This window comes from Meriones unguiculatus, chromosome 19 (genome assembly GCF_030254825.1).
Source record: "Meriones unguiculatus strain TT.TT164.6M chromosome 19, Bangor_MerUng_6.1, whole genome shotgun sequence".
In the NCBI taxonomy this organism is placed as follows: Eukaryota; Metazoa; Chordata; class Mammalia; order Rodentia; family Muridae; genus Meriones; species Meriones unguiculatus.
Window position 1 is genome coordinate 49246830 of NC_083366.1, and position 26237 is coordinate 49273066.

Here is a 26237-nt window from a genome sequence, read left to right on the forward strand (position 1 = left end):
TAAAGAACAGAGACTTGGCTGTGTGAGCTGGGTGGAGCCCTACGTTATTTGAAAAGACAGGGTTCTAGATACTGAGAGAATCTCTCCTGCTACTTTCGTTAGGCTGATGAGGGTGGTTTTCGTAATTTCAGAGCTGATGATTTCTAGAAACAATCTGCACCAGGTTTGGCCTTGAGGGGCACCACCTGGCTCCTAAGGGCCGCTTAGTAGTGTGTACCTTTGAACCGATGGACCCCTGCCTTATCTCGTGTCTGTGAAGCCCTTGTCACGCATCAGGTAGCAGGATCCCTTCACACAGTATTTGCATCCTCACATGTATGGTGTATGATCTTAGCACTGCAGAGCAGCTCATTCATGCTGAAACTCCTTTCTCCCTCCTCACGGTATCTGATGGCAGCTCTTCTGTATATATCCTTACATGAGAGTAAGGCAAGCTAACTCATTTTGCCATCACTCCAGGAGGGACGAAAAGAATCATAAGACACATTTCAAGAGGTCACATGCTGTGATAATGTCTGATGGAGTGTAATGGTGGGGATGAGAAGAGTCCAGCATGGCAGTGCAGTTTCAAGATGTCTAAAGGACTGGCCCTGGGTGCTTCAGAAACATGGAAATTCCCACCCACGGAAAACAAAGAATGTGAAAGGAGAAATGTCTCCCAGGAAAGTAAATGGGGCTCTGAGCAGGAGAAAGAGAAGGTGCACACAGCTGGGGGACATTTAAGTGGCTCCTGGTAGTGAAAGCTGGGCTGAGGGCAGAGCCGAGAGGTAGAGAGGGCTTGTGTGAACTCCTTCGAACAAGCTACACACAAGTGAAGGGTATTGTCTTCTTTACGGTGTCTTCTCTGTGCCAAGCGCTGTGCAAAATACAGTAGGCAACACCTCGGTGAGGTCAACAGTACTAACCTCACGCGATGGAGTACACTGAAAGGGGGTACAGAACATGCCCAGCATCACAGAGGTAGCAAGAGGCCAGATGAAATGCAAATACGTGGTCATACATGTCCATCTGTACCGCAAGTGAAAATGTCTCGTCCCGCAACCACAGTGAAGTGAAATACAAATAGGCAAGCCTGCAAGGAAAACAAAATACCAAGCCATGCTACAAAAAGAGAAACAGTGTCTTTTGAGACTGTCTACCTTCCCAAAGCTGGTTTTGGTGAAATGTCAGTTGCACCTGATAATCAAGACAAAGTTCTGAGCTCATAGGAGCTATTGACAAAACAGTGGAGTATGTAATCTTCTGTCATTGCCCTGTCATTGCTATCATGGGTTTGAACAATCGCAAAGAGTACCGTGAGCTGGTGCGGCACCGAGGTAGAGCCCTTGTCAAGCATGCGAAAGGCCTAGGTTCCATGCTCAACACCAGCGGGGTAAAAAAAGCCTCGAAGGTCACCAAACACTCACACTAGCTCTTCCAGCTTCTGCCCACTGGAGGGCGCTGTTACCTTGCATTTGCGGACAAGAGCCTTGGCTTGCGGGTTGGCAATGTAGAGCTTTAAAACCTACCCAGGCCCTCTGTTTGTATTCGAAAAGCAAACAATGAGAGCGGTCGTTAAATCGGAAAAAAAAAAGCTGCAGATCATGTAAGGATAAAACAAATTGCCCTTGGAAAATTTGGCTTTTCTACAAATATTTAATTTTTTTTTTAATTTAAATTACTATAATGGGATACACAAGAAATTTTATATTTGTTCAAACCCACAGACTGTATAACACCAGCGGTGAGCCTTGCTCCAAACTATAGAAGATCAGTGTAGGCTTGTTGGTTAGAACAAAGGCGCATTCTGCTAGGAGGTCTGTGCTGTGGGAAATGGGAATGTAGGCATAGCTCTCTTAAGTTTCTCTTGGTTTTGCTATGAACCCAAAAACTTCTCCACAAAAAAAAAAAAAAAAAAAAAAAAAAAACTCTAGTTAAAGTTTCTGCAGTTAAGCCTATGTATCAGTTTTAAATGTTGAGCAAATGAATCAATTCAGAAAGAAATACCATTGTTTGTAGGCCGCTGTATCACTTTGGTCAAGTTCCTAGTCCCAGTAAACCTTCGCTTACTTATCTGTAGACAGAGAACTTTGCGGGGGCGACTGTGAAAATCAACACACAGTGTGCGAGGTGCCCAACTCAGTGGCTGGACTATGGCAACATAAACGCTGGTGATCAGTCAGGGATGGATCTGTCTCCTAAGGTTATCGCAGAGGTTTTGCCGCTGCATTGCTGGGGTCTGAGCTCAAGGCTTTGCAGTGCTAGGCATGGGCCTGAGCTCCATCCCCGTTTATAAAGTATTTATTACAAGACAGACCGTGAGGACTACTTACACATCGGTCAATATCTGGGTAAATAAAGAAATACCAGGTTAGAGGCATAGACCCTAAATAGGTAATCAGCATACACAGCCCCAAGAACAGAACTGAAATGGATGCAGCACGCGTGTGCAAAATGCGAGATGCTATGTATGGGCTGTGCCCCCAGCCCTAGGGAGGGATAATACATTGGTGCAAGGTGCTCGTTCTAGAAGGTTCAGAACTCAATGAGACCCAGCGCCATCAGTTCTTACGCTTCTAAATAACGCTTGCCAAGTCATCCGAACGGGTCCCTGAACCACACATCTCTACTGAAGGGAAAAGAGAACTCACGAACAGAATCTAATCCTGTTTAACACCTAGAGGAACAGTCTTGTTTTGACAGGTTCTGCCTCTCTTTGAGAGAGACTACCAGGGCCCATGAGCAAATGAAATTGCTTTTGTCAGTGGGTTTCATGTATTTTCACTTCAAGTTCGAGTTGTCTTTTGACAACATTTATCAGCATCTAAGCATAACCAACACAGAACATTTCCAGCTTAAAAAAAAAAAAAACAAAAAAAAAAAAACTTGTTTTTCAATTAAGTTAATATAAAACCTATATGTAATGATTCAAATGGATGCTTAGACTCTGGTATGGGTAGTTTAGATACATTTGTGAATTTAAATTTTGCATGATTATTTCATTTTTATGCCTAATCCTTATCCTAAGTTCATTAATAATGTACATTAAACTCCATAGGAAAGGTAGGAATAGACCTAGCTTGCTCATGTGCGGAACACAAATACTGGAATCTAAGGGTTAGACAAGTCGGAATGTGAACTCACACTCCACTGGCCCCTAGCCTAGTTATTTCTTTTTTATTAGAATTTCCTGATGCCTGGTCCACTGACAAGATCATTAAACCCGCACCTGTTACAGCTGAATTTCTGGACTCGCCCCCGGCTGTGCAGGCATTCAGCTTAGATGCTGAGGTATTCAGAGAACTCCTGGGTGTGCTCCTGGAAATTAAGCACCAGTGACGGTGCACAGCTAAAACCCACGAGCCAAGGTGTAAACCTCAGGGACTGGCTGGTGCCAGTCAAGGAACTGAGCCAGATCTTGATCTATAGATCCAATGTGGCAAGAAGCCAGGGGGAAACCCCTAGGAGAGACAAGAGCTCTGAATAAAAGAGCTGGCTCTGGCAGCACAGAAGATGGGTTGGAAGAAAAGTTCAGAAAAGATAGTGCCTCCTTGTTGTCAGGAATCTCAGGAGCAGTCCAATTCACTACCCTTGGGGTTTGAGTCCTCCTTTCAAAGCTGGCCTCCAAGGTCAGGTACCTCAGGATCTGTGCTTTAAGGCTGTGTGTGTGTGTGTGTGTGTGTGTGTGTGTGTGTTCCAGTCACTGAGTCACAATCAGCATGTCACAGCACAGCACTTTAGAGTGTCTGCAACCACACCAAAGTCATTAACAAAAAGCACCACCATGACCTGCAAGCAGCGGAACATCCAACTGGGTGAGGCCATGGGCCAGGGAGCAGCAGTGAAGATTTATGAAGGTATTTTTAAAAAGCATACATCATCTTAATTCTAGAAAATGAACTCATAAATCAAGTAATTTCCCCTCCGAAAACAATAGATGAAATATTAAAATATTCAGCACATATACAGAGACTGTCTCCACGTTCAGGGCCATCTCTGTGTGTAAGAAGACATATGGGCCCGAGGCTCACGCGTGTAAGAAAGCAATGCATGTAACAGTTACAGCCTTTCCCATTTGACGAAGCATTTTCACATATACACGCTACGTTATTTTATCCAAAGACTATGTCAGTGTGAGCAAAAGGGACAAGGTCACACTGCTATTCAAAGAACATAAAGAACTCCCCTGGAGCGGAAGGGTTGGGACTGGAAACTGTCGGGAAACTCAGGGCAACCCTCTGCGCTGGTTTTGAGAACAAGCATGGTCGCCACCCTGAGTTTACCTTTCACCACATGTGGACAGCAGTCAGGCGTCCTTCATTTCTGTTGTGGCAAGCACACTGACACAGGGAGTCAAGAGTGCCAGCTGAGGATCAGCAGCAACCAGGCATGCACTTGTTTTCTTGCTTGTTCATGCTTGCTCTTTTCTTGTTTGTTAACTGCTGGTGTGATGCGGCCAGCTTCATTCTTACACAGTCCAGGGTCCAGCCCGTAAAAATGGCCCCTCCCATATACAATTAACAGTCAAATAACCACCCCTCCCAAAGATGTGCGCACAAGCCAACCTGATAATCCCAGCTCCCTGCAGAAACACTAGTGTAATCCTCTGAGATGGGACAGGGAAGGCCCTGGTGCCCACTGGAGATGCCTGCTGAAAACTGGCTGCTTTCAGAAGGGGTTTCCACCAACAGCCAGGTTCAGAGAGCTGACGCTCCCCACATAACAGGCACCCCACACACGGATAGGTAATGATTGTATGTGCCACCAACATTTTTTATGAGCCTGGTGCAGAAGGACACAGTGTTCATGAGCATCATGGCTGTGTCGAGTGCAAAATCGTGTGTAGACAGAGACCAGACAGGGTGGACAGGCATCCTGGACCCTGTACAACAGTGAGCGCTGTGTCTGGTAAGCACACACCTTTTCTGTATAAACTTATTTTGAGGCAGAGTCTAACCCTGTATCTCGGGCTGTCCTCCAACACACAGAGCTGCCTGCCTCTGCCTCCTGCATGATGGAATTAAAGGTGTGCACCCCTTGGATGCTTTCATATACAAGCTTTGTTCCTAAAGCCTCAAGAAGCAGTCCTGAGACCCGAGACCACACCCTGTCTCAGTGAACCCTTATTTTTGATGTTAGTGCTTGCCTCCTCTTAAATTCATCTTAATTTGAGCAAAAGTTCCCTCACATAAGCCAATAATACCAAAAATGAGTTGGTAACACTACAAGCTGGAAACTGATAGATGCTGGGAACAGGGACAAAAAAAATCAATTACAAACTGAGCAAAAGAACACTATCTTGATTGGCAAGACCTCCAAGGCTGACCTCTGAAACATCAGTGTATTCGAGTATGTGTTCCTCTCTGTGTTCTTTACACAGTCTGGTCTTTGCTGCAGCTGTTGCTGAAGCCACTAAATGGGGACTCTTCCTGTCACCCTCTTCCTGTCACTACTGCATCTTGCCTCCTCCCTAGAGTTCTCTGGCATTTCTGAGAGAACACCAGGTAAACCCATGTTTACACAGATGCCACTTAACACGCCATAGGGCCTGCTAAACTTAGAGAGAGAGAGAGAGAGAGAGAGAGAGAGAGAGAGAGAGAGAGAGAGAGTGGTGGACTTCAGTCCTACAACAGGGGTGCAGCTACGTGTCCTCCTGTCCACAGTGATCAACTCAGCTAGCATCAAGTCGGGGCTTCCTTCTTTCAATATCTCATACTCCAGGGTCCCACGCCAGTTCCTAGGAGCCAATTCTCAAATTAAGCATCCAAACACAAGCCTTGGTTTCAGGATCTGCTTTCTGGTGAGAATTCAGAAATGGCAATTTGGAGACGCTAGATATACAGCATTGGCCACATAGAAACCCTAAGCAAACTTCGCCAATATCAACGTTCTCTAGTAAATGCCTCATCTTAGTTTCTCTTTTCTCTAGAAAACTTGGTTTAACTTGGTTTCCTTGGACTTTGTTATTGCTATCCCCATAATAGACCGAACAAAGGGAAAAGAAGCAAGTGCCACTGGGCAAAGACCTGGAAACAGTTCCTGTTGCAGGTGCCTGAGGCTGATCAGGGACTACCTAGTCATGAAGGGTTTCAGGTTCTCCGAGGTCACATACTAACAAATCGTTTGAAAATCTGTGCTGTGCATACATTGCTGTGCATTTGGAAAATCTGTACTTAGCATATCAAAATTGTAATTGTGTTTTGTTCTGGTTTTTTGTTTGTTTTGCTTTGCTAAAATTGCTTTAAATAGGTTGGTGTATTGGAATATTAGCAAAAAAATAAAATAAAAGTCACATGAAAGGACATCTTTAGCATGTATACTTGGGAGATCTATTTCCGGAATCCCTCCCAAGTCTTCTGAAGTCTTTTGTATAAAATGGCACAGGGTTCACATGTGATTGGATACCTCCTTTCCTGTGCTTTAAGTCATCATCTCTGGCTTACTTATAGTGCCTAAGAGTGTGAATGCTGATAGCTGATATCCCTATTACTTAGGGAATAATTACAAGGAAAAAAATTCAGCAGATGTTGTACAGACAGAATGTTTTCTCCATGGCTGACTGAATCCACAGATGTGCAGTTCAGGGATATAGAGGGCCAATTGTGTAGCAAAGGTCACGAAGATAGCCTGTGAAAAATGGAAGTCCATGTAATGCTAAAAGATAAATGTACATTTTTATGACAATAATGGTTTGGGGAAATGATAAGAACACAGTTTGATAAATCATATTTAGAATTTCATTAACATATGTGTTAAGCATTCTTTTTTCCTAGAAACATAAACATAACTAGCAATGATTATATACATATGTTCTTTTAACTTTGATAGAGATAGGTAAAATAGAGATGTTTCTTTATAGTATAACAGAAATTATATAAAGTAATCATGATTTTGATTATTTGGAGACACTAGAACAGCACACACGTTGTGTACTTATCTGTATACATTTTCAAGAGCATCAGAACTGTATGTGAGTTGGAATCTATACATAACACATTGCAAAGCCTTTACCCCTTGACTGGAGGGAGGCAGCATGTTAACATTACAAATGGGCTCTCTGACACCTCCATGATAGAAAATTGACAAGCTGTTGTGCTTGGGCAAATTTTTAAGATAATCCATTGCCAACATTATAAATAATCATTGGTGATGGGGGAAAAAAAAGGTAAGATCTATTTTGTAAACCTAACATAAATGAGCTCTTCTTTATGGTTAAAAAGCTACAAAAGACCTTTACAAAAATATGAGCAGTACTTCTAAATGCTTGTTAAACTTTTCACTGGAAGCTGCCAGAGGTAGAAATACCAGTGGTCCAGAGCTTAAGCGGATGTCATTCTTTTCCACACAAAAGCTGAATGCCTTCACAGTGTTTCTCACGGAAGAAATGTAGCCCTCCTGATAATTCCCATAAAGGAAATATTAAACATCCAGACATGATGAATGTTTAGACACCAGTGACTGGGTGTGATAGACAACCATGACTGGACTAAAGATAAGTTTGTGTATACTTCTGGACCTTTCTTTCTTTCTTTCTTTCTTTCTTTCTTTCTTTCTTTCTTTCTTTCTTTCTCTTTCATTCTTTCTTTTTACTGTTGCCGTTTTTCTGCCACTGATTTTACCTTGTCTTCAACTGTTATCTCAAGACTTGTCTGTTCTTTTGAACACAAACCTGATAATCACAGAAGTGTCCATGCTTCCTGCAGGGACCTCAGGAAACACTCAAGCTTTGGGGGAGCCTAGAACTGTGATATCTGAACACCATCAAAAACCGGACCTGCAGCTTCTCATAGGATAAGATGTAAATAACACAAGTATGCAGACCACCAGAGTATGCTCTCAAACCACCCCTTCAGGAAATCTTTTAAGCTATAAGTAATGTATTGACAGTGGGGCAATAGCACCGTAGTTCTTAGTGGAGAAGGATGTAGAAAAATCTTACTTTTTGTATGTGCAAAGGATGTGCACATATATACATACATACAGAGAGAGACAGAGAGACACAGAGAGAGAATGCATCCAGGTAACCAACAGTATATACTGCAACCAGGGTATCTGTAGAAATAAAGTTCATGAAAAAGGCTGTGATGTGGCTCACAGCACTCAACTAGAAGCCTCAAGGCCCTAAGTTTGATGCCTAGCACTGTGTAAGGTCGCGGGGGGGGGGGGGGCACTGTCCTCAGGAACATCACCAACTGCCTTTTGAAACAAGGTCTCACTGGAGTTCACTAATTAGACTAGACTGGCTGGCCAGGAAGCACTGAGGTTACAAGATAGGTCACCATCCCCAACATTTTTACATGGGTTCTGGGGTCAAACTCATGCCCTCATGCAAGCAAATACTTCACCAACTGAGCTGTCTCTCTAGCCCTTCAGGAAAAAATAAATAAGAAAAGGAAATAAAATTTCATGGACCAGATCACTGGGGGAGGGATAGCTGAAAGAGGATAACGAAAAAGGTGTTAAGAAACACTGCTGTGAGCCCCACCTTCTAGTAGGAGGGCTCTTCCACATGGTTGTCTGTAGTGTTTGCTACTTGAAGTGTATAAAAATGACTTAGCAGATGATAATTAATAAAATAATGAAGAACTGTTTTCCTAGGAATGAACAACTTCTCCCAAAGTACTAAACTCGTTACACTGAAAACTATTTCTCTTCTAGATTTTTGTTGTTGTGGTGGTTCATAAAACTCCATCCTAGGAATAGCTGATGGAAAGCCATATCAGCAGCAGCCCAAAGCATGAAGGGTGACATTCCCAGCACTCAGCACCCCTCAGTGCTGTGCCTGCAACAGATTTCCTATGAATAGGACAGACCTTACATCTTTTTTTTTTTTTTCTTTTATGACAAGGACATATAAAAAGGACGAGAATGAAGTGATGCCAGCAATCTTTTTAGCTCTCGTACCCCAAACAGACCACCGATTTTAAATTAATTCCAGACACAGCTGCTTCAAGATTCCCCGAAAGTTGGTACAATTGCTAGAAATGATGAAAGGTGCCACGTGTCACTATTCTTATCCCAGCCTCTCCTAAGACAGTAAGGAGCCCCGGGCAAAGATCCAGCAAGGCATGGACCAACAGCCTTTGGCAAGCACCGCTCCTGGGCTGGAAATGTTCAAAGAGAATTGCAAAATGAATCCGCTCTAGTTCAAAAGGATTTCACTACCTGCGCATCCTCAAGAGAAGATGCCTGCTTGGGGCCTCCCCACGTCGCCACTGACCGAAACAGGCGCCAGAAGACTGAAGACGACAGAAGGCACACGCTACCTACAATCCAGACATCTTTTCTTCCAAATGTGGAGTTCATTCTCGGGCAGCAGCTGTGAAGTCCCTGGGCTGGTAGGCACCTTCCCTGCCCTGTTCTAGCACAACCACTTACTAAGCTCCCCCGTGCTCCCTGTTCTGCTCTGAGGAGTGGGCAATTGTGAACCGCAATGGGATTCTTTGTGAAGTCCTGCACTGAGCGTCTCCGGTTACAGCATCAGCTAATACTCCACTTCTTTAAAAGGAAACACATGATGGCTTTTTGGTGACAGATCGGCGACAGGTGCAGGGACTAAGGGAGATCACCGGTCATGATTTACACTGATACACATGTGCTTGTCCCCGGGGTCAAGGACTAGTAGCTGCATTGTAACCGGCATCCACTGCCTAGCCTGGGCCAATGTCACCTAGGAAGCTTTCTCTTTACATTGCAGGGCAAGGGGCAAAAAGAAGGGGTGTGTGAAAGAATGTAACTTCAAAAATTAAAAACCTCCATTCTTAACTATGCAATTCTGAGGCCTAAGAATAGTATTCATGAACACAGCTGATGGCACAATTTCATAGCAGCTGTCAGGAAATGCCACCTGCTATTAAAACAGCCAACTCAATCAAAATAGGGACAGCCATTCTTTACCCAAACCTCTCCGGTCTTTTTGCCCATCTGGCAAAGAAATAATTTTGTTTGGTTCAGTCTTTGAATATCTCTAAGAGGCATTTAAACATCCCAGAGATTATGAGAGCCTGTCTCTACTTGGACCATCTTAATCTTCTCCCCTGTAGATGGGACTTGTCTGTAGACTGCACTTGTCTTTGGTGGTGGTGGTGGTATTGTATATTGAGGTCTCCTCCTTCTCCATCTCCTTCTCCTCTCCTTCTCCTTTCTTCTTCTCCTTCTTTTTCTCCCCCTCCTTCTCCTTCTTCTTTTGCTTTTGAATAAGGTCTCATGCACCTCAGGCTGGCCTCAAACTTTCTGTCTAGCTCAAAGTGATCTTCAGCTCTGATCCTCCTGCCTCTACCTCCTAAGCACTATGTTTACAAGCACAGAATGGGTCGTCATGCCCAGTTTATGTGGGGCTACCGCTCAAACTCAGGCTTCGTGCATGCCAAGCAAGCATCTCACCAGCTGCAGTGCATTCCCAGCCCTGAAATGTGGAGCTTACTAAAGAGGACTTTTCTGTACAAATCATGATTAGCATAGATTCAGAGGTAATCCACCTTGAAAAAGCCCTCTAAGCTCAATTCTGGAGGAGTGGCCCACAAAGACACATTTTCGCAAATGGACCGTCTACATGTTAATGCTCCTTAGTTTTTGTACTTTGAGACCAAGCCTTCAGGGTAAGTGACTGGGAAATTTACCCTCACAGGTAAATGACAGGGAAAGTAGGATCACACAGGAAGATGGGGAAAACCAAGAGAGGGGAGCATAAATTGTCTTGAGTATAAAATGTAGAACTATGGGTTGAGGGTACAGCATATCCTCGAGACCTGGAGTTGAGTCTCCAGCACCAAAAGTATGAATATAATTACTTCATTAAGTCTCTACACTTGATTATATCAAAGTATTTATAATTGCAGATGTGAGGAGTATCACTGTTTACAGCTTCACTGTATGTACATGGTAGCTACTAAGATCAAGTACTTGCTAAGCTCTACTTGATTTCAATATATGTTTTGAACAAGTCCAGAGCTGGTGTGTCGTGTTCCGTGGTTCTCTGCTGCAAACTGTTTTATTCAATCATTTATTTAATTTCCATATGTGCATGTTCTTTTGAAGGAGTGTTTCAGATGTCCTCGTGGGAGGGCTTGGGCAAGGGCTTGACCTAGGCACAAAATGTAAAATCTAGCTTTGTACTGAGCATTTTCAGAGAGCATGAGAGAGTCCTTGACCTGTGCAAAATTCTTGCAGGTAAGATAATCATGCTGGTGGGGAGTCAGGTTGGAGAGGACCCAGAAGTGATGACTATAGGATGCTGATGGTGGCCTAGTAGAGGTTGAGACTGGGCTCAAGGACTGGACTTACAGAGCTCGTAAATGTGGTGTAAAGGAAGAAGAGGAAACATCTGGAGGAAGGGAAGTTGAGCTCTGGCCTTATTCTTACAGCAGGTGGCTATCACTTCCTTTCTATTGCCAGCTCCGTGATTAGGGAGAGGCCTCCGCCACCCTTCAGTCTTTAGTTTTGAGATAAGGGATGTAAAGGAAGAAGAAAATGGAAGCAAGCCTGTGAATTCCCACTTTAAGTCTTGAACCTTCCTAAATTAAGCAGTATTGTAATAGAAAATGGCATTAGAAAAGAGAATCAAGTGGAAAATGAAGAAAAATCAAAGAAAAAAAGTTGAGATTATAGAATAAATTCAATTTTTTGAATACAAGGAAGTAGAATATACAGTATTTAATAATTCACCCAAAAACTAGAGGAAGAGAAAGGCAGTTTAAAATATGAAAGGAAAGGAAAATAAATGAAATAGAAAATCCTGGTTAAGAGCAGAAAAAAAAAAAAGAATCCGGAGTTTCGTTGAGCTATTTTAACAAATACAGGTTGTTAAATTTATATACAGTTTTTCTGCTCTTGGGACTGAGAGGAGATAAAGTTGCTTTTGGAAACTGTTCTCCAAGCTTCCAGAACAAAGCTGCGTCCCCAGAGTGTCTGAAATCCAGTGAAAATTGCCTTTCAGTGCAGCCAGCAAATGTTTCTGCCATTAGCAGCCCTAATCTTCTCAGAAGGAGAAGGGGGAGGCGGGGGGAGAAGAGAGTAAAGTGAGAAAGTTGACAGGCCTTTTTAATAGTCCCGGGAGAGAAAAAAGTGGTGCAGTAAAGATCTACTGCGGTCTTGAAGAAGATAGAGACAGCCATGGCAGCACAGCTGTGTCTATACACCTGAGCTGATGAGGTGGTTTCTCTACCTGGCAGTGCTAGGCCTGCAGGCTGTGCTTCACTCACAGGTTAGGCTTTGACCACCATAGGGAGAACACCCAGCCTCTGACACCTGTACCTTCCATTCTGCACACAGCCAGAGAAGGACAGAGATACTGACTGCTGACATCACTGGGCCCTTCTCCATTCACAAAACAAAACAAAACAAAACAAACAAACAAACAAACAAACAAAAACTGCGCTGGACACATGGCACTCCCTATCACTTGTTTCCACCTTTGATGGTGTCAGCTGTAGAAGGGAAGCCAGAAGGACCCTGCTACTAAATGTTTGTTCCCTTCTTTTAGGGTCTCTGCAGACTCTGCAGACTTTTCACCCAAAGCCCAAAACATACAGTTTCCAAATTAGGTTCCTAACATTAACATCTGGAACAGTTGATAATCATAAAAGCAATTCTTCCCAAGAAAGCGTATAGTCCAACTCACCATTACCTCACACTTTAAAGGCAGTTAATTTAGAAGTTTTGTCACATAAGCCTGGCACGGTGGCACACACCTTGTAATCTTAGTTCTTAGAAGGTAGAGGCAGGAGGATCAGAAATCCAAGGCCATATTAAGTGAGTTTATGGAGTTTAAGACCTGATGGGCTACACAAGTCCCTGTCTCAAAACAAAACAAAACAAAAAAATGAACAAATATAATAACAACAAAATTATGTCAGAATCAAACCCATATAAACCACTAGTTTATTTCTGTCTTGCAATGTGCTGAATGATGTGTTTTTCTGTTTCCTAGAGAAATCGTGAGGAGAAAATAAATTCTGTTTATTTGTCTTATTAATGGTCCCTATGAGGGCGTCTTTCATATCTCACTTACATTTTGCCTATGGCAATTTGTTCTTCTGTATCTAATTAGCTGGATGTTTGCATGCACCTCAATAGCTCCAGCTATTTGTGGCAGGAAGATGGAGTTTAGGACCGTGAATTTTACCAAATTAGTACTCTTCTCATCCCAAATTTATACAATATGCATTGTGAAATAACATCACAGATTCATTTGCAAAAGGAAATCGTTTAAGATAAGAAAAATAAGTAAACCATTTTGTATTTATTATGTGTCTGAGTTAGAGTTATGTGCTCACTGCAGTGCTGTGCCTGTGAAGTCCAGAGGCATCTGGTCCCTTGAGCTGGAGTCCCAGGCTCTTGTGTCCTACCTCTCCTGGAAGCTGAGAATCAAACTCAGGTGCTTTCAAAGCCAGTATGTGCTCTTAGGCATGCGGCCATCTCTCTAGGCCCTACAATTTTTAAATTTTGCTTCATCTTTAAACCTTTTTATAAATTAATCTTTTACATTTTTTTTCTGCTTATTATGCATGTGAGAGAGATGGGAGATGGCAGACGTGCCGCCACAAGTCGGGGGAGGGGTTGAAGACAGTTCTGTGGAGTCAGATCTTCTTTCCACCTTTATGTGGGTTCCTGGGTTCTAACTCAGGCTGACACACTTGTGTGGTCGGCACCTGTATTCATTTAGCCGTCTCTCTGGCGCACATCTTTTGAACAGGGTAACTTAGAAATCCACAGAATCAGATATGAGGACATTGTGGATACACCTAGATACCCATATCTTGAATATGTGCTGTTTTCCCTATGTAACACACACACACACACACACACACACGCACCATAAATGCTTCCATGCTTTGGACGTATTATCCAACTTACTTCAGCAGCACCTAGCATCTCATTGATCAGATTAGGCAACTCCATGTGCGAATCTGTTGCAGCCCAGAGCCCTTGTTCTGCACGGTGATCACAAGGCTCTACCATCACATCATCAGCAAGAAATGCTTCCCCTTCTCTGGACTTTGCTGTTAATAGCTCTACCTCTCACAGAGCTCAGGGTTTTCAGGAAATTAGAAGCTGCACACCCGGGCCCCCGCCTTCTGCCCACAAGCTGTCATCCCAGCACATTCTATATAAGTGTGTGTATGTGTACATGCGAATTTGGTTGAGGGGGGTGATGGTGGGGAACTCAGGGTCTCCAGCATGCTATGCACAGCCTCTACCACTGAGCTACACTCCCAGTCCCCAGAAGCTCACCTCAGAACTCCTCAACCACTGCAGGTAAAATACACATTCAAAGGCCTCTGAACTTATCAACGCAACTCAAGTGTAGAGTCTACACACAGTCCTTAGAGAAGCGGAACAGAAATCCGTCCATTCCCAGGCTTCCTCAGCTCTACACACAAGGGACAACACGGAACCCCAAGGGGGCCACACAAGTAGCACCACCTATGGGATAAAGCAGAGCATGGTTACCTCGTTGTCTCCAGACTGCAGATCCAGATCGCCAGAGCTCTCTTCCAGAAAGCATTTCACCTTCTCCACCTCTTCCATGCACTGAAAAAAGGCCACCTTCTCTAGAGGGTTGCTGCTGTGGCAAGAGCTGATCTCCTCCAGCCTCTTCACCTTCAGCATGCTGGTAGTGAGTCTGAGCAGGCTGCTGTCCGAAGTGGGGCTTTCATCTCCCTCTGTCTCGGATTGGTAGAGCAGGACACAATCATGGCTTTTCAGTACTCTCTTCTCTTGACTATAAAGAAAGGAAACAAACAAACAAACAAAACAGTTCAGGCCACATATTCACCATCAACTTTCCAAATCAGGAGCAATGTGGATATTCACACCAAAACTTTTCCTGTTGCTAGAACATTTAAAGGAATATATATATATTAAAGGAATATATATATGTGTATATACATATATATATGCATACATTTACATATATATATATTACACATTTTCACACAAAAATCAAATAGTGAGACGTGCCCTCCCAGAAGACCATGAATATCCTTCACTACATTAAATAAGACATACACTGAGGGAAACCCCAATTATGTTTATGCAGTATCTTTCAAATTGGTTGTTCAAGTAAACCACAAGACCGTTTACATACAGGAATGGCTGGGGAAATAAAATCCCTTTGTTAAAGGAAGTTTAGAGCCATCTACACTGAGAAGTAATAAATGAAAATAGAGCTAATTCTATCTGATACATCCCCTCCCCCCTTTGTAGATGCCAAGAAAAGACTGATTCAGTCACAGGAAGAGGAGACAGAGAGCAAGACACCTATGCTGATAGAAATGACCGTTTCAGGTAGCTGCCATCTGAAAGATTTCATTTGCACCCTTGATGTCTGTGCATCCCTCCTTTGTCCTTCCAGAGACTTCTTACTCCCATTCACCCTGGAAGTCCAAACTCCTGTCCCTTCAGGCTGCCCTGCTTTGAGTTTCATATTCCCATGCTGTGAAGATGTAGTGTGTGTGTGTGTGTGTGTGTGTGTGTGTGTGTGTGTGTGTGTGTTTTCCTAGATACTATTCATTATCGGTGTTTTTTTTGTTTTTGTTTTTGTGTTTTTTTTTTTTCTTCACAGACTAAAATTAGGGAAGCTGTAGGAGATAAGAGGCAAATTGAAAATTCCACCACCATGTCAAGCGGCCAGTTAACACACAGTCTGAGGGCCGGGGGGATTTGACTGTGCATAGCTTGCTCCTCATAGTCCTGCAGGAAAGAAAGACTTGTCTAGGAAGAGGGGCTTCCCCTTCTCCCTCGGGAAACTGGGCCTCCTTCTTGGGCACTGTCTCCACCACAGCGATTCTCTGCATGCAAACCCCGCTTTACATTATTCAGTGCTTGGTATTAAACCCAACAAGCCACCCATGTTAGGCAAACAGCTCTACCTCTGAGCCACACACCAACTCCTCCTGCCTACAGCTTGAGACATGTGGTATTGATTTTTCAACAGAAAGTCGGTTCAGATGAAGAATGTAGCCAAACACCTTTCGTTGCATCTTTGCTAACAGCTGCGCACTGGGCTCAGCTTCGCATGCTCTCTCTGAAATGCCCTCCATACAAATTAGGTTACACACATGCTACAAGTCACAGTTCTGGATATATAACTACTCCGATATATAGGGGGACAAAGATTAAGAAAAGATTTGGATTTGTGTTTTTCCATGGCTACCTCTCGAGGCCCCTGCTTGAAATTCTTTGAAATTTGCTGCATTTTCTCTAATAACAATCGCTTTTAATTCTGCCAATGAGACTTTATTTTTACAATTCATAGAGTAAAATACCCTACTAGAGTTAAATTTAATGTTCTACAAATTTCTAAAGAACTTACTTTTAAAAAAAAAAAAATGCAAATAACATCAACCAGACCTCTACTAATTCATTGTACACCACTAATTAGTATTTTTTAAAATTCTATGGAAAGAAATTTTAATCTAAGTAGACCGATGCTTGTCTGTTTAACAGTAAGCTGTGGCTAAGATATAATGTTGAATTGCAGGCCCTGCCAAAACTGGATCAGGGAGCCACAAAAACAGACACCTTACAACAGAAGTTTAGGTTTAAAACATAACCATCCCACAAAGAAATACTGAGCATTGAGCTCTGCCTGAAGTATGGAAGGACTTGTTATTTAAAGCAACCCAGGGAGAAAAGTGAGATTGGAGCATATACAGCAATAAACAAAAAGTGATTACCATCTGTAGGAGGACATCCTGGAGCCTGAACCACTCCACGAGTAGAGGATTCTTTCCGGCAGAGAAGAGGAATCTGCAGAACTGAAACGGACTGCAGAACTCTCTGGCAAGATCCTTCACTCTCAGTGGGCAGAAGTGATCTGGAGTGACAAGTGTCTACCACCAGAGGAAGTCTCTTCCCTCTCAAATGCCACTTTGAGCCCCTGTTATAACTAATATGTTCCTTGATCTCATGTTGCTCAGCTGTTGCTTTCTTGGTCAGATGGGGAAGACTATTAATTTTAGATGTCAGGCCTTTCAAAGCTGATGGCTCCATTTCAAAGGTCAGGTAAGGAGAGGACGAACCGAGAACACTGGATGAAATATCACCTTTACCTTCCCCTCTCGGTACCCCTGTAGTCACTGGGCTGTATTTGTGCTTGGTGGTCTCATACTCCACTCAGACCCGATTGCAGCTGCCAGAATGCAAGGGATGCAAGCCAAAAGTTACATGCACATCTGTCTGGACGTGTTACGAAGTGATCCAAATGTGGCAAGGGGTCCTTCTGAATTCACGTAGCAAGTATTGTTTAGTTGACTCAGTCTTAATAGTATCAGAAAGGTCTCCATTTACGGGGAGGATCAAAGGCACACATACGCATGCAGGTACAAAGACTAGAGGTGTATTTCTCACAGATTCTTCTTATAAGCAACACTAGGACTCTTCCCGAATCCTCATGGAAAGAACCATCTTCCCAGGTCTACTTTTTCTAGATTTATATACTTGATATAAAACTTACGTTGCTGACAAACTAAAATTGACATTATAGACAGCTCTGGAACTCTTCACGACCCAGACAATTGTCACCATTCAGCCCTTACTGAGCCCTGTGTGACCCATTGCCACCAGCAGCCTCTGGCACCCTTGATTTTTTTTTTATTTAGATTAATGTCGTCAGTAAAAACGAAAATGGATGTTTTCTATTTTAAGTAGCATTTGATGGATTCTAGCAGAATCTTCTTTGAAAAGCTGAACTGTTGCTATTTTTCTAGGATTCAAAAACTTAGTTCTTCAGGAAGAAGTTATTATCTTATTAAGATATTATATTATTAATGTTAAGATATTATATTATTCAACAAAATATTCCCAAAAGGCTAAACTGACTTTAAGTTAGGAACATTTATAGGCATCATTAAACTGTGTCTAAATGCTGACAAAGGCAAATCTTTCTCAGAATAAAGGACGAAAATGTGTGTTGGGTGGCCACACCCTCAAGTAAGACTGTAAAAATGAAGCCATAATTCTTATCTTTTTGGCTCCTAGCCACAAGCATTAGACAGCCAGGGCCAAAAGATGCACTACTATAATCCAATAGTTAATTTTCACCATCCCACCCTCCCCCTTTTTGGTTCTAGAATCCCAGGCATGCTTCCACATTTCATTTAGAGCTAACAGGCTTTGTGATGAATTAGACACAAGGTAAAAAGGGAAGACGGTAGACAGAAGGATTTACAGATTCCTTCTGTGCACCTGAAGGAAGAAGGTGATATGAAATGAGATAGCCGTGGGAGGTGCAATGTTGGGGGTGGGGAGTGAGTCTGGAGCTCAATTTTTGACAAGTGCCTTGAGCATTCAAGTTCAATAGTCATAGAAATGGAGTTCTACGGAAGGGTATAGGATGGAGATGCAAGTTTGTACAGTCATCTACCTATGGATATTGCCATATATAATATGTACTCAATAAGTATTTGCTACTTAATCGTTAGACAGACTTGACTGTATCTAGTGTCTTAAATTTTTAGTTAATTGAAAGAATCCATGCTGTCTGTCTTATCAACTTTGGTGACAGTGACGCAGTTATGCTAAGTCACACTCTTCAAGCTTGATGATTGGGAACACAAGGTATCTGGCACAATAGTTGACCACAAAAATCTACCTGTCTGGGTGTTATGTGCATTCTCATACTCCTCTCCCTTGCTCTGAAATGCTTAAAGATGCTTGTTATGCCTAGAAAAATTAAAAGTAAAGCTACAAAAAGTCCCAGAAATACTCTTCCATTGTTTCCTTGACATTTTTGGACTTACGTGACTTTTCAAAATGTAAACAGAAGGAGAACAGCCTTTCACAGACCTAAGAAACCCTTGATTGTAAACCATTGATTGTAAACCATTGATTGTAAACCTTGATTGTAAACCCTTGATTGTAAACCTTGAGTGTTCAGTGCTAAATACAACATCTTTATTCAAACCACCACCTTCCCCCACTATCCCGAGATTCAGAGAACATCACTAAAGAGGAGGCAATGTGAGAGCTGGAGGATTCAAAGGAGTGGAGCTGTGATGGGCTGTCTTCTGGACATCCTGTGGCTTCACACTTCTGAACCCACAGCAGCTGTGCTTGCCTGTACAAGATCTGTACAAGATCAAACCAGTCTAAAGGGTGCTCTCCATGCCTCACCCCTTACTAGCAGTTGATAGCTGCTGGGGGGAGGGAAAAATTATTTTAAGAGGAAAATCTTTTTAAGAGGAAATGACGTTGGAAAGGGGACATGTTGGAGGAATATGAGAAAGTTGAAGGAGGGAAATGGGAGCGGATATATTTTTCATTGTATACATATATGAAATTCTCGGAAACAAAAACAGAATTTCTTAACTTTATTTTAGGCAACATTCCCACTACCCGAGGAAGAGACTCTAAGCTGAGGAGCCACGTGAATCAGTATCATTGATCGTTCACCTTCTCTTTGCATTGAAAGCAGGCCAGGAAAAAAAATGTAGATTATTTCTGTTTGTGTACAGCTTTCTGAATTTCTCCTGAAAAACAGGCTTCTACACACAAAAGTGGAGGAATCATCATGGATATCGAAATGCAGGTAAAAGGCCACCTCATTCCAGCTGTCTACTTAATAATCATGTGTTCTGCCTTCCACAAAGCACCAGAGAGTATGACCCTAAAAGCAGAAATTGATAAATTGCACTCCATCAAAATTCAAAGACTCTGCTCTTTAAAAGACAGCATTAGAAAACTTAAAAGACAGCTACGGCCAGGAGGAAATGCTTTGGTAGCACAGATTTGATAAAGGGCTTGTGTTCAGCAGATTGTTACAGCTCACTAATGGGATGACATACGTCCCAATTTTAAAAACAGACACAGGATTTGAATAAACAAGCAGAATATCAGTCATCAGAAAGATGCAAATTCAAATCACAACAAAATAGCATTTTGAACCCAATGGGAGAGGGTTAATGATAAAGAGATAGAGAGAGACAAACATGACTAGAATGGAGAGAAAGGGGAGCTCTCATCAGACAGGAGATGGGAATAGAAAAATGGCACAGAAGCTTTTGAAAGTGTGATATCAGTTTAAGTTACTTCCCATAAGTCTAGTACTTCTGGGTACACAGGGAAGAGAAATGAAGACACAAGAACATGAAACCCTTGCACATAAGCCACAATAAGAAACAACCCAAATGTCCAGTAGCTAGTTTGGTGAGGTGGATAATAAAAAATGGTATTTCTATGCAAATAGAATACTAGTCAGAAGTAAAATACCAATACTTCCTATAATATGAATGAACTAAAACATGGTGCTAAATGAAAACGCCAGAAACAAAGGCCAGAAACTATGCAATACGGCCATATACTATGGGATTTATATATAATATTATATATATATTATATAATATATATAAGTTTATATATATATATATGTCCCATATACATATCAGTCCATAGACATTGAAAACAGTGTGGTGTCAAGAATCAGCTGTAAACAGATCTCACTGGGTGGTGAATGATATAACAATTACACAACTCACCAAATGTCTTAAAATACCATTGAGTCGTATATGTTAGAAGGGTGAATTTTGTGATCTGCAAAGTACACTTTGTTAATGTCACTAAGAAAGAAAGAAAATCAGTTTTAATATGATTCATAAAGAAATAAGCTTGTCAAAAGAAGGAGGGAGGGGGTGATATTGGGCCGTTTGGAACCAGCTGTTCCAAGTGACCAAGGCTGGGATCCAGGGAGACATAAATAAAACCCACAGTGCTGGGGCAGCTGGGGCTGAAGAAAGGAAAAGGATGAATGGGAGAATGAGTTCCATACTTCTCCTCTTGTACAAATGCCATATGAAGTGAGATTTTGTAATTGGTTAAAACTGCGAGCTTTATGAAGTTAGCCTCTCTCACTATTATCTCATTGGACATAGAATTCTTTCAGCCAAGAGGGGAATGCTATTACCTAATGTCCAGACTTGTTTACAGTCCATTTGATATTAGACCTTTAAAATTTCCAAGTGACAGTGAGTAAGTAGCTAAATATTTTGTAACAAAAACCAAGGAGGGTAAAACTCCCAGGCAGGCTACAGGCTTAGTTACGTGGTAAAGTTCTTGCCAGCATATATGAGGCCCTGAGTTTTTCTCCAGTGCCACAGAAACCAAACAAAGAAACAAAGTCATATTTCTTAGGCATGTAATTCATTTTCTGCTTCTTTTACTGTTTAAAACGTGAAAACAAAAGAGGTGCTATAAAACTACATAAAAATATAAATAAGAACGTTTAAGATTAGTTTATTTTAAACACACTAAAAACTGTCCTATTGAATTATTCCTGTAATGGTTGGGTTAGCTGTTCTTTTAATTATACGCCATTTTATTTATTGTTGAATGCAAATATCTATCACTGAGTTGATACGTTATTTAGAAAACAGCACATGATATTTCATTGGGAACAAAGTACATCATGCAATATGCATCACAAATAAATTGGCCAATAAGTCCCCAAAGCTATCTATGACTTTTACACCGTCTTGTTGTCTACCTGTGCTTCTCAACCTTTAATAAAACAAACCTGGAGGCTAAAGATGTCGCTCAGTAGGAAAGCACTTGTGTAGGGTGCATGAGGTTCTGGGTTTGGTCCCCAGTACAGTAAAAATAGATAAATTTCAAACATTTTCAAGTTCAAACTTGCACAGGCCTTATGAGAAGAGTACAGTAAGCAGCTATTTATGATTTTCTTGCCATCACCAAATGTTAGTGTTTTCCACAGTTGCTGTTTCTGTCTTTCTTCCAGAAGTTGCAGTTTTCCCAAGACTTCATCCCTGTACGCACAAGTGTATCTCCTCAGACGGAAGACATTTTCACATAACGGGGACCAGTCAAATATCCCATAGTGTATTTGCTGTAAAGTATGTTTTAATCCCCTTTTCCTTATTTAGGAAGCAATCAACCTATTCTTTTGGCTTTTATTCTACTTGGAATTGTTATTTTTGAAAACTCCAGACAAACATAGCTTCATAAATTATCACAGTTTGAATTGCCTGATTGTGTCTTTATATATAGAACCCGAGTAAGATTTGTGGCAAGAAAAATTTGTCTCAGGATATACCAACAGGTGGCACACAATGCCATCCATGCTGTCATTAGCTAGTAACGGTAAATCTGATGATCTGAGTATAGTGGTGTCCACCAGATTTCTCTAATGCAAGGTTATCTGTTTCTCTTTCAAACGATACCTAAGTTATGGGACTCTGAGAATCCTGTGTCCCAGCAATTCACTGCCCAGGCCCTTGGTATCTATTTTTGATCGGATGGATTAACATGCTGATTATGTAATAGCGATCTTGATTGGATGGATTACCATGGTGATTATGTAATACAGTGAGTTACTGAGCCTGTCACTTCTTACAAACTCACTTGCATTATTCTAAATCACAATGCTTCCTTCCTGAACCTGCATCTCTCTTTGAAGTGTCAGTATAAAGTAAAACAAACAAACAAAACCTTACATTCTTCATTTTGATGCTCACATTGTCAAATTGTTGCATATTTGATCAACAGAGCTGCTGTGTTAGCTATTGTGTACTTTTGATGCACCAATACTATTTTTGATTACTCTTTACTTTTTTTTGGAACCTTTCCACTCTATTTCTTTAATTTTCCATTTCTTCAAGGAACATTGAAAGACATTTCAATATCAAAACTAGGCCACAAAGATGCTCTTTAAAAATCAAGAACTGGGCACAGGTATGCTCCTTGATTGCTTCCGGTCATGACAATGAAAATCATTAGTGTTTTATATCATGTGCTCATTCACACATATTTATGATTCCACCCCAACACTGTAGGATTCTGCCTTTTCCCCCACATTCCCCACGTGTATTTCTTTTCGTCTGTTCTTTAAGCCCAAGGAGGAAAGTAAGATGCTTGCTACAAGGTAAAATTCACACTGCTGCTATTTGTTTTATTCGTTCTAAGCAAGTGATGGCTGTCCAGGAGGCTGCTGTCCACTTGCAAGCCCCACCCCCATCCTATGGCATGAATCATCACTTTCAGGAAGTAGAGGAACAGTGGATTTACGTGCTTAGAAACGCCTTTCTACCTTCTAAATTGGAAGAGGATTTGAGGAGCCAGAAGCAGCTTATGATAGCAACGAGGCATGAAATTACAGAAGTGCGAACCTTAAGACATGTTCTCTCACCAAAGCTGGAGGATTTCTCCCAGACGGCAAGGCTCAGGGGAGAAAGTTTCTACAAGGAAAAACACTGTGCTGGGGGGATGGTAACGGCTGGGGGAAGGGGATGCTGGGGACACCTCACCCGCTGCTGGGGTGAGTTTGCTATGAAAGGTAAAAGATTTTTAGGCAAGATGTAAACTGGGCAACTTCAGAACAGTTCAGAGTTGCCAGTGTTTATTCTGTATGTTCAAAAGAGTTGAAGAATGTGGTTGCAAGTACTTCAGTAGTCTGTAAAGACTCACTGTAGCTAACAAGAGAATGGAAGGCACTGCTAATGCGGTTCCCACGCAGAACAAATGTTCACTGTGATGGAAGCTTGGCAAGGTGTGTGTGTGTGGGGGGGGGGGGTGTTACTACTCTCACATACCGGGTAGAAGACGAAGTCCTGGCTAATCATTATGAAAGGCACCTTGAGCACACTCTTGGACCACATCAAAGCATTTTTAAAAGCTTGATTTTGAAGGAGTGGATTGTACCAAGATATTATCCTTGAAGGTATAATAGTGACATTTTTAATGTTCAAAACATTAATGAGGGTTGAAGATTTAGCTCAGTGGTGAGAGTATGTACCTCTGGGATTCAATCCCCAGCACTGCCAAACATAATAATAAGACTTTGCAATAAAACATTAAAATAAAATGTAAATATAAGAGTTGTTTAAACAGCACAGTATTTCCATGAGGAAAGTAGCATCATTAGTCATAATTAACAATATAAGAATAAATCTAATGATCAAGTTGGGAGAGAGAAAAAATTGAAAGATTCCAAAACAGTATTTGCAGTAGGTTCTAAATTATTTGTTTGCTTGTTTGTTTGAGACAGATTTCATTCTGTAGCTCTGGTTGTCCTGGAACTCATTATGTAGACCAGGCTGGCATTAAAATCACAGAGATCCACCTACCACTGTCTCCCAAGTGTTAGATTAAAAGACTGCACTCAGATACAATCTCAATTTTTATGGTTAAGTAGATATAGTCCATAAATATTAAGTAAATTATAATATCTGGAAAAGATAATAGAAAATGTCATGTCAGACAAGATTGTTGCAACAGGTACAATTTATGCTTTTCTAACATTATCCACTGGTCTATAAGTGTTTATTCTCTTTTTAACCTGAATGAAATTCTATTTTAATAAAACGATAACACAGAAAAGAGGCTAGCCCAGTGAGAACTGGTGGGTGTTCAAGAGAGTAAGCTGAGGTTTCAAGTTGAGATTTGCTCATTGTGCAAATTCAGAGTGGCTGCGTGGTCATCCTAAGCATTGGTTATTCTCGTCTGTTAAATGAGAGTAACAATATTTACCTCACAGAGATGAGGCATGGGAAATGAAGTGAAAGTGATTGATGTGTCCCAGGGACTTGACAGATGGCAACTGTTATGGTTATTATTGATACTATTATTGCCATAAATGTTACTAAGTTCGCCCCCCCAAACAAAAGATATCAGCTAAAACTTTAACCTAGATTCTAAAAGGCAAAACCTTTCCGAGTGTTTTAATTTTACTATTCCACAATGCACCTGTAAAATATTTTTCCCACACTGGGCTGTTACATATAGAAAATATGAACTGTAAATATAGCTTAAGAAGAATAATGATCATTTATAAAGCTACCACCAGGTCACACACTAGAATACTGACAGCACCCCTAAATCTCATTTCTTTACCTCCTCTCAAACTAACTTCTAATCAGAGTTTTTAGATGATGATTACCTGGATTTTCTTCATAGTTTTACCACTTACATGTGTACTGGAAACAAATAACTTCATGCCAGTTTAGGATTTGTGTGTGAGTGTAGCCATACTGCCTGTGTTCTTTTGTATCTTTTTTCCAACAGTCTTTCTCTGGTTTACTATTTTTTTTGTGTGTCTGCTAGGTTTACTTATGTAATATTCCATTTTATAACTATACAAATTATGCTTTTATTACACTACTTATTAACTGATGTTGTGGATGTTTTGGTTTGAGGCTGCTCTGAATTCTACAATGCACATAAATGTAGATAGTAATTTATTCCCACCAGCTTCCCAGTAATACTTTTTACTCTTTTTAATGCTTTTTGCAAATTTAGTGAGCATGTAACAATGTAGCATTTTAAACACTTAAACTGTATTTCTCTAATGACTAAATGGTTGAAGTTCTCACATATATGCATATTTTGCTTCCATTAAATGCATATACAAAGATTTTAATATCCCGCTTTGATACATTTCTATTATTTTATCATTAAGTAAGAACTTTCAAATATGTCTTAAATGTTATGTTTGAAATATTTTATTAATAACATTTATAAATAATTTTATTTATGTTGTGTTTAATAGATTTTATTTTCTGAGTACTTCATAATTTGAACTTCCCATTTAGGAATTTGTTATGAACTAAACTAGATCCAGTATTCTCATATGTTCTCTCATCATCTCTTACAAAAAAGTTTATCCGTTTTTCACTGATTATTAAGACAGCCTGCTTCCTGCAGTAATACTCATGTTTAGGGCTATCTTTTGAGAGGCTCCCCCAACCCACTGAGGATGTCTTAGCTCTTCTTAGCACATGTAAAACATTTGTAGAACCAGCTTGTTAGTTTATGCACCCAGACACACACTCACACACACCTATAGACTGGGATGGAACTGAATCTATGAATGAGTTTGGCAGTAATTCACATCTTACACTAACGAGCATTAGGAACTGCAAGTATATAATATCTCTCCATTTATCACATTCCTTTTCATTTTCTTTCAGGGAGATTTCTACAACCTCCCTCCAATGTAGGAAGAAAACCATCTCTTTATATCTTTCATCAGGTTTATTCTTAGGTAATGCATATTTGTGCTGTCTCCTGCTTTTGTTCTTAAGCTTTTTTTTCTACTTACAATATTGAATATCTGAAGCACACAACTTGTTAAACTGATATCACTCAAAATAATTTTTCCATACATAATTTTTGGTACATACAACCTACAAATAAAGATGTGTCACTTTTCCATTACAGTTCCCAGCCTTTTATTCTTTACAACACGGAACAGAAAAGGTCTGACATTTATTACGTATTTTCTTGGCAGAAACGTAATATTTTCACTA

General features: G+C 41.1%; 1 protein-coding gene across 1 annotated transcript in view; it reads right to left on the bottom strand.

The window, feature by feature from the left end:
• Mylk4 (myosin light chain kinase family member 4) overlaps nucleotides 1-16805 on the bottom strand; it is a 76534-nt gene extending 59729 nt beyond the window's left edge. Inside the window, exons 1-2 of the mRNA XM_021653668.2 lie at nucleotides 16659-16805; nucleotides 14431-14701 (exon numbers count right to left, since the gene is read on the bottom strand). Coding sequence (XP_021509343.1) covers nucleotides 14431-14701; nucleotides 16659-16675 — 288 coding nt within the window. The 5' untranslated portion in view covers nucleotides 16676-16805. The remainder of the gene's footprint in view (nucleotides 1-14430; nucleotides 14702-16658) is intronic.
• Nucleotides 16806-26237: the final 9432 nt, after the last annotated feature.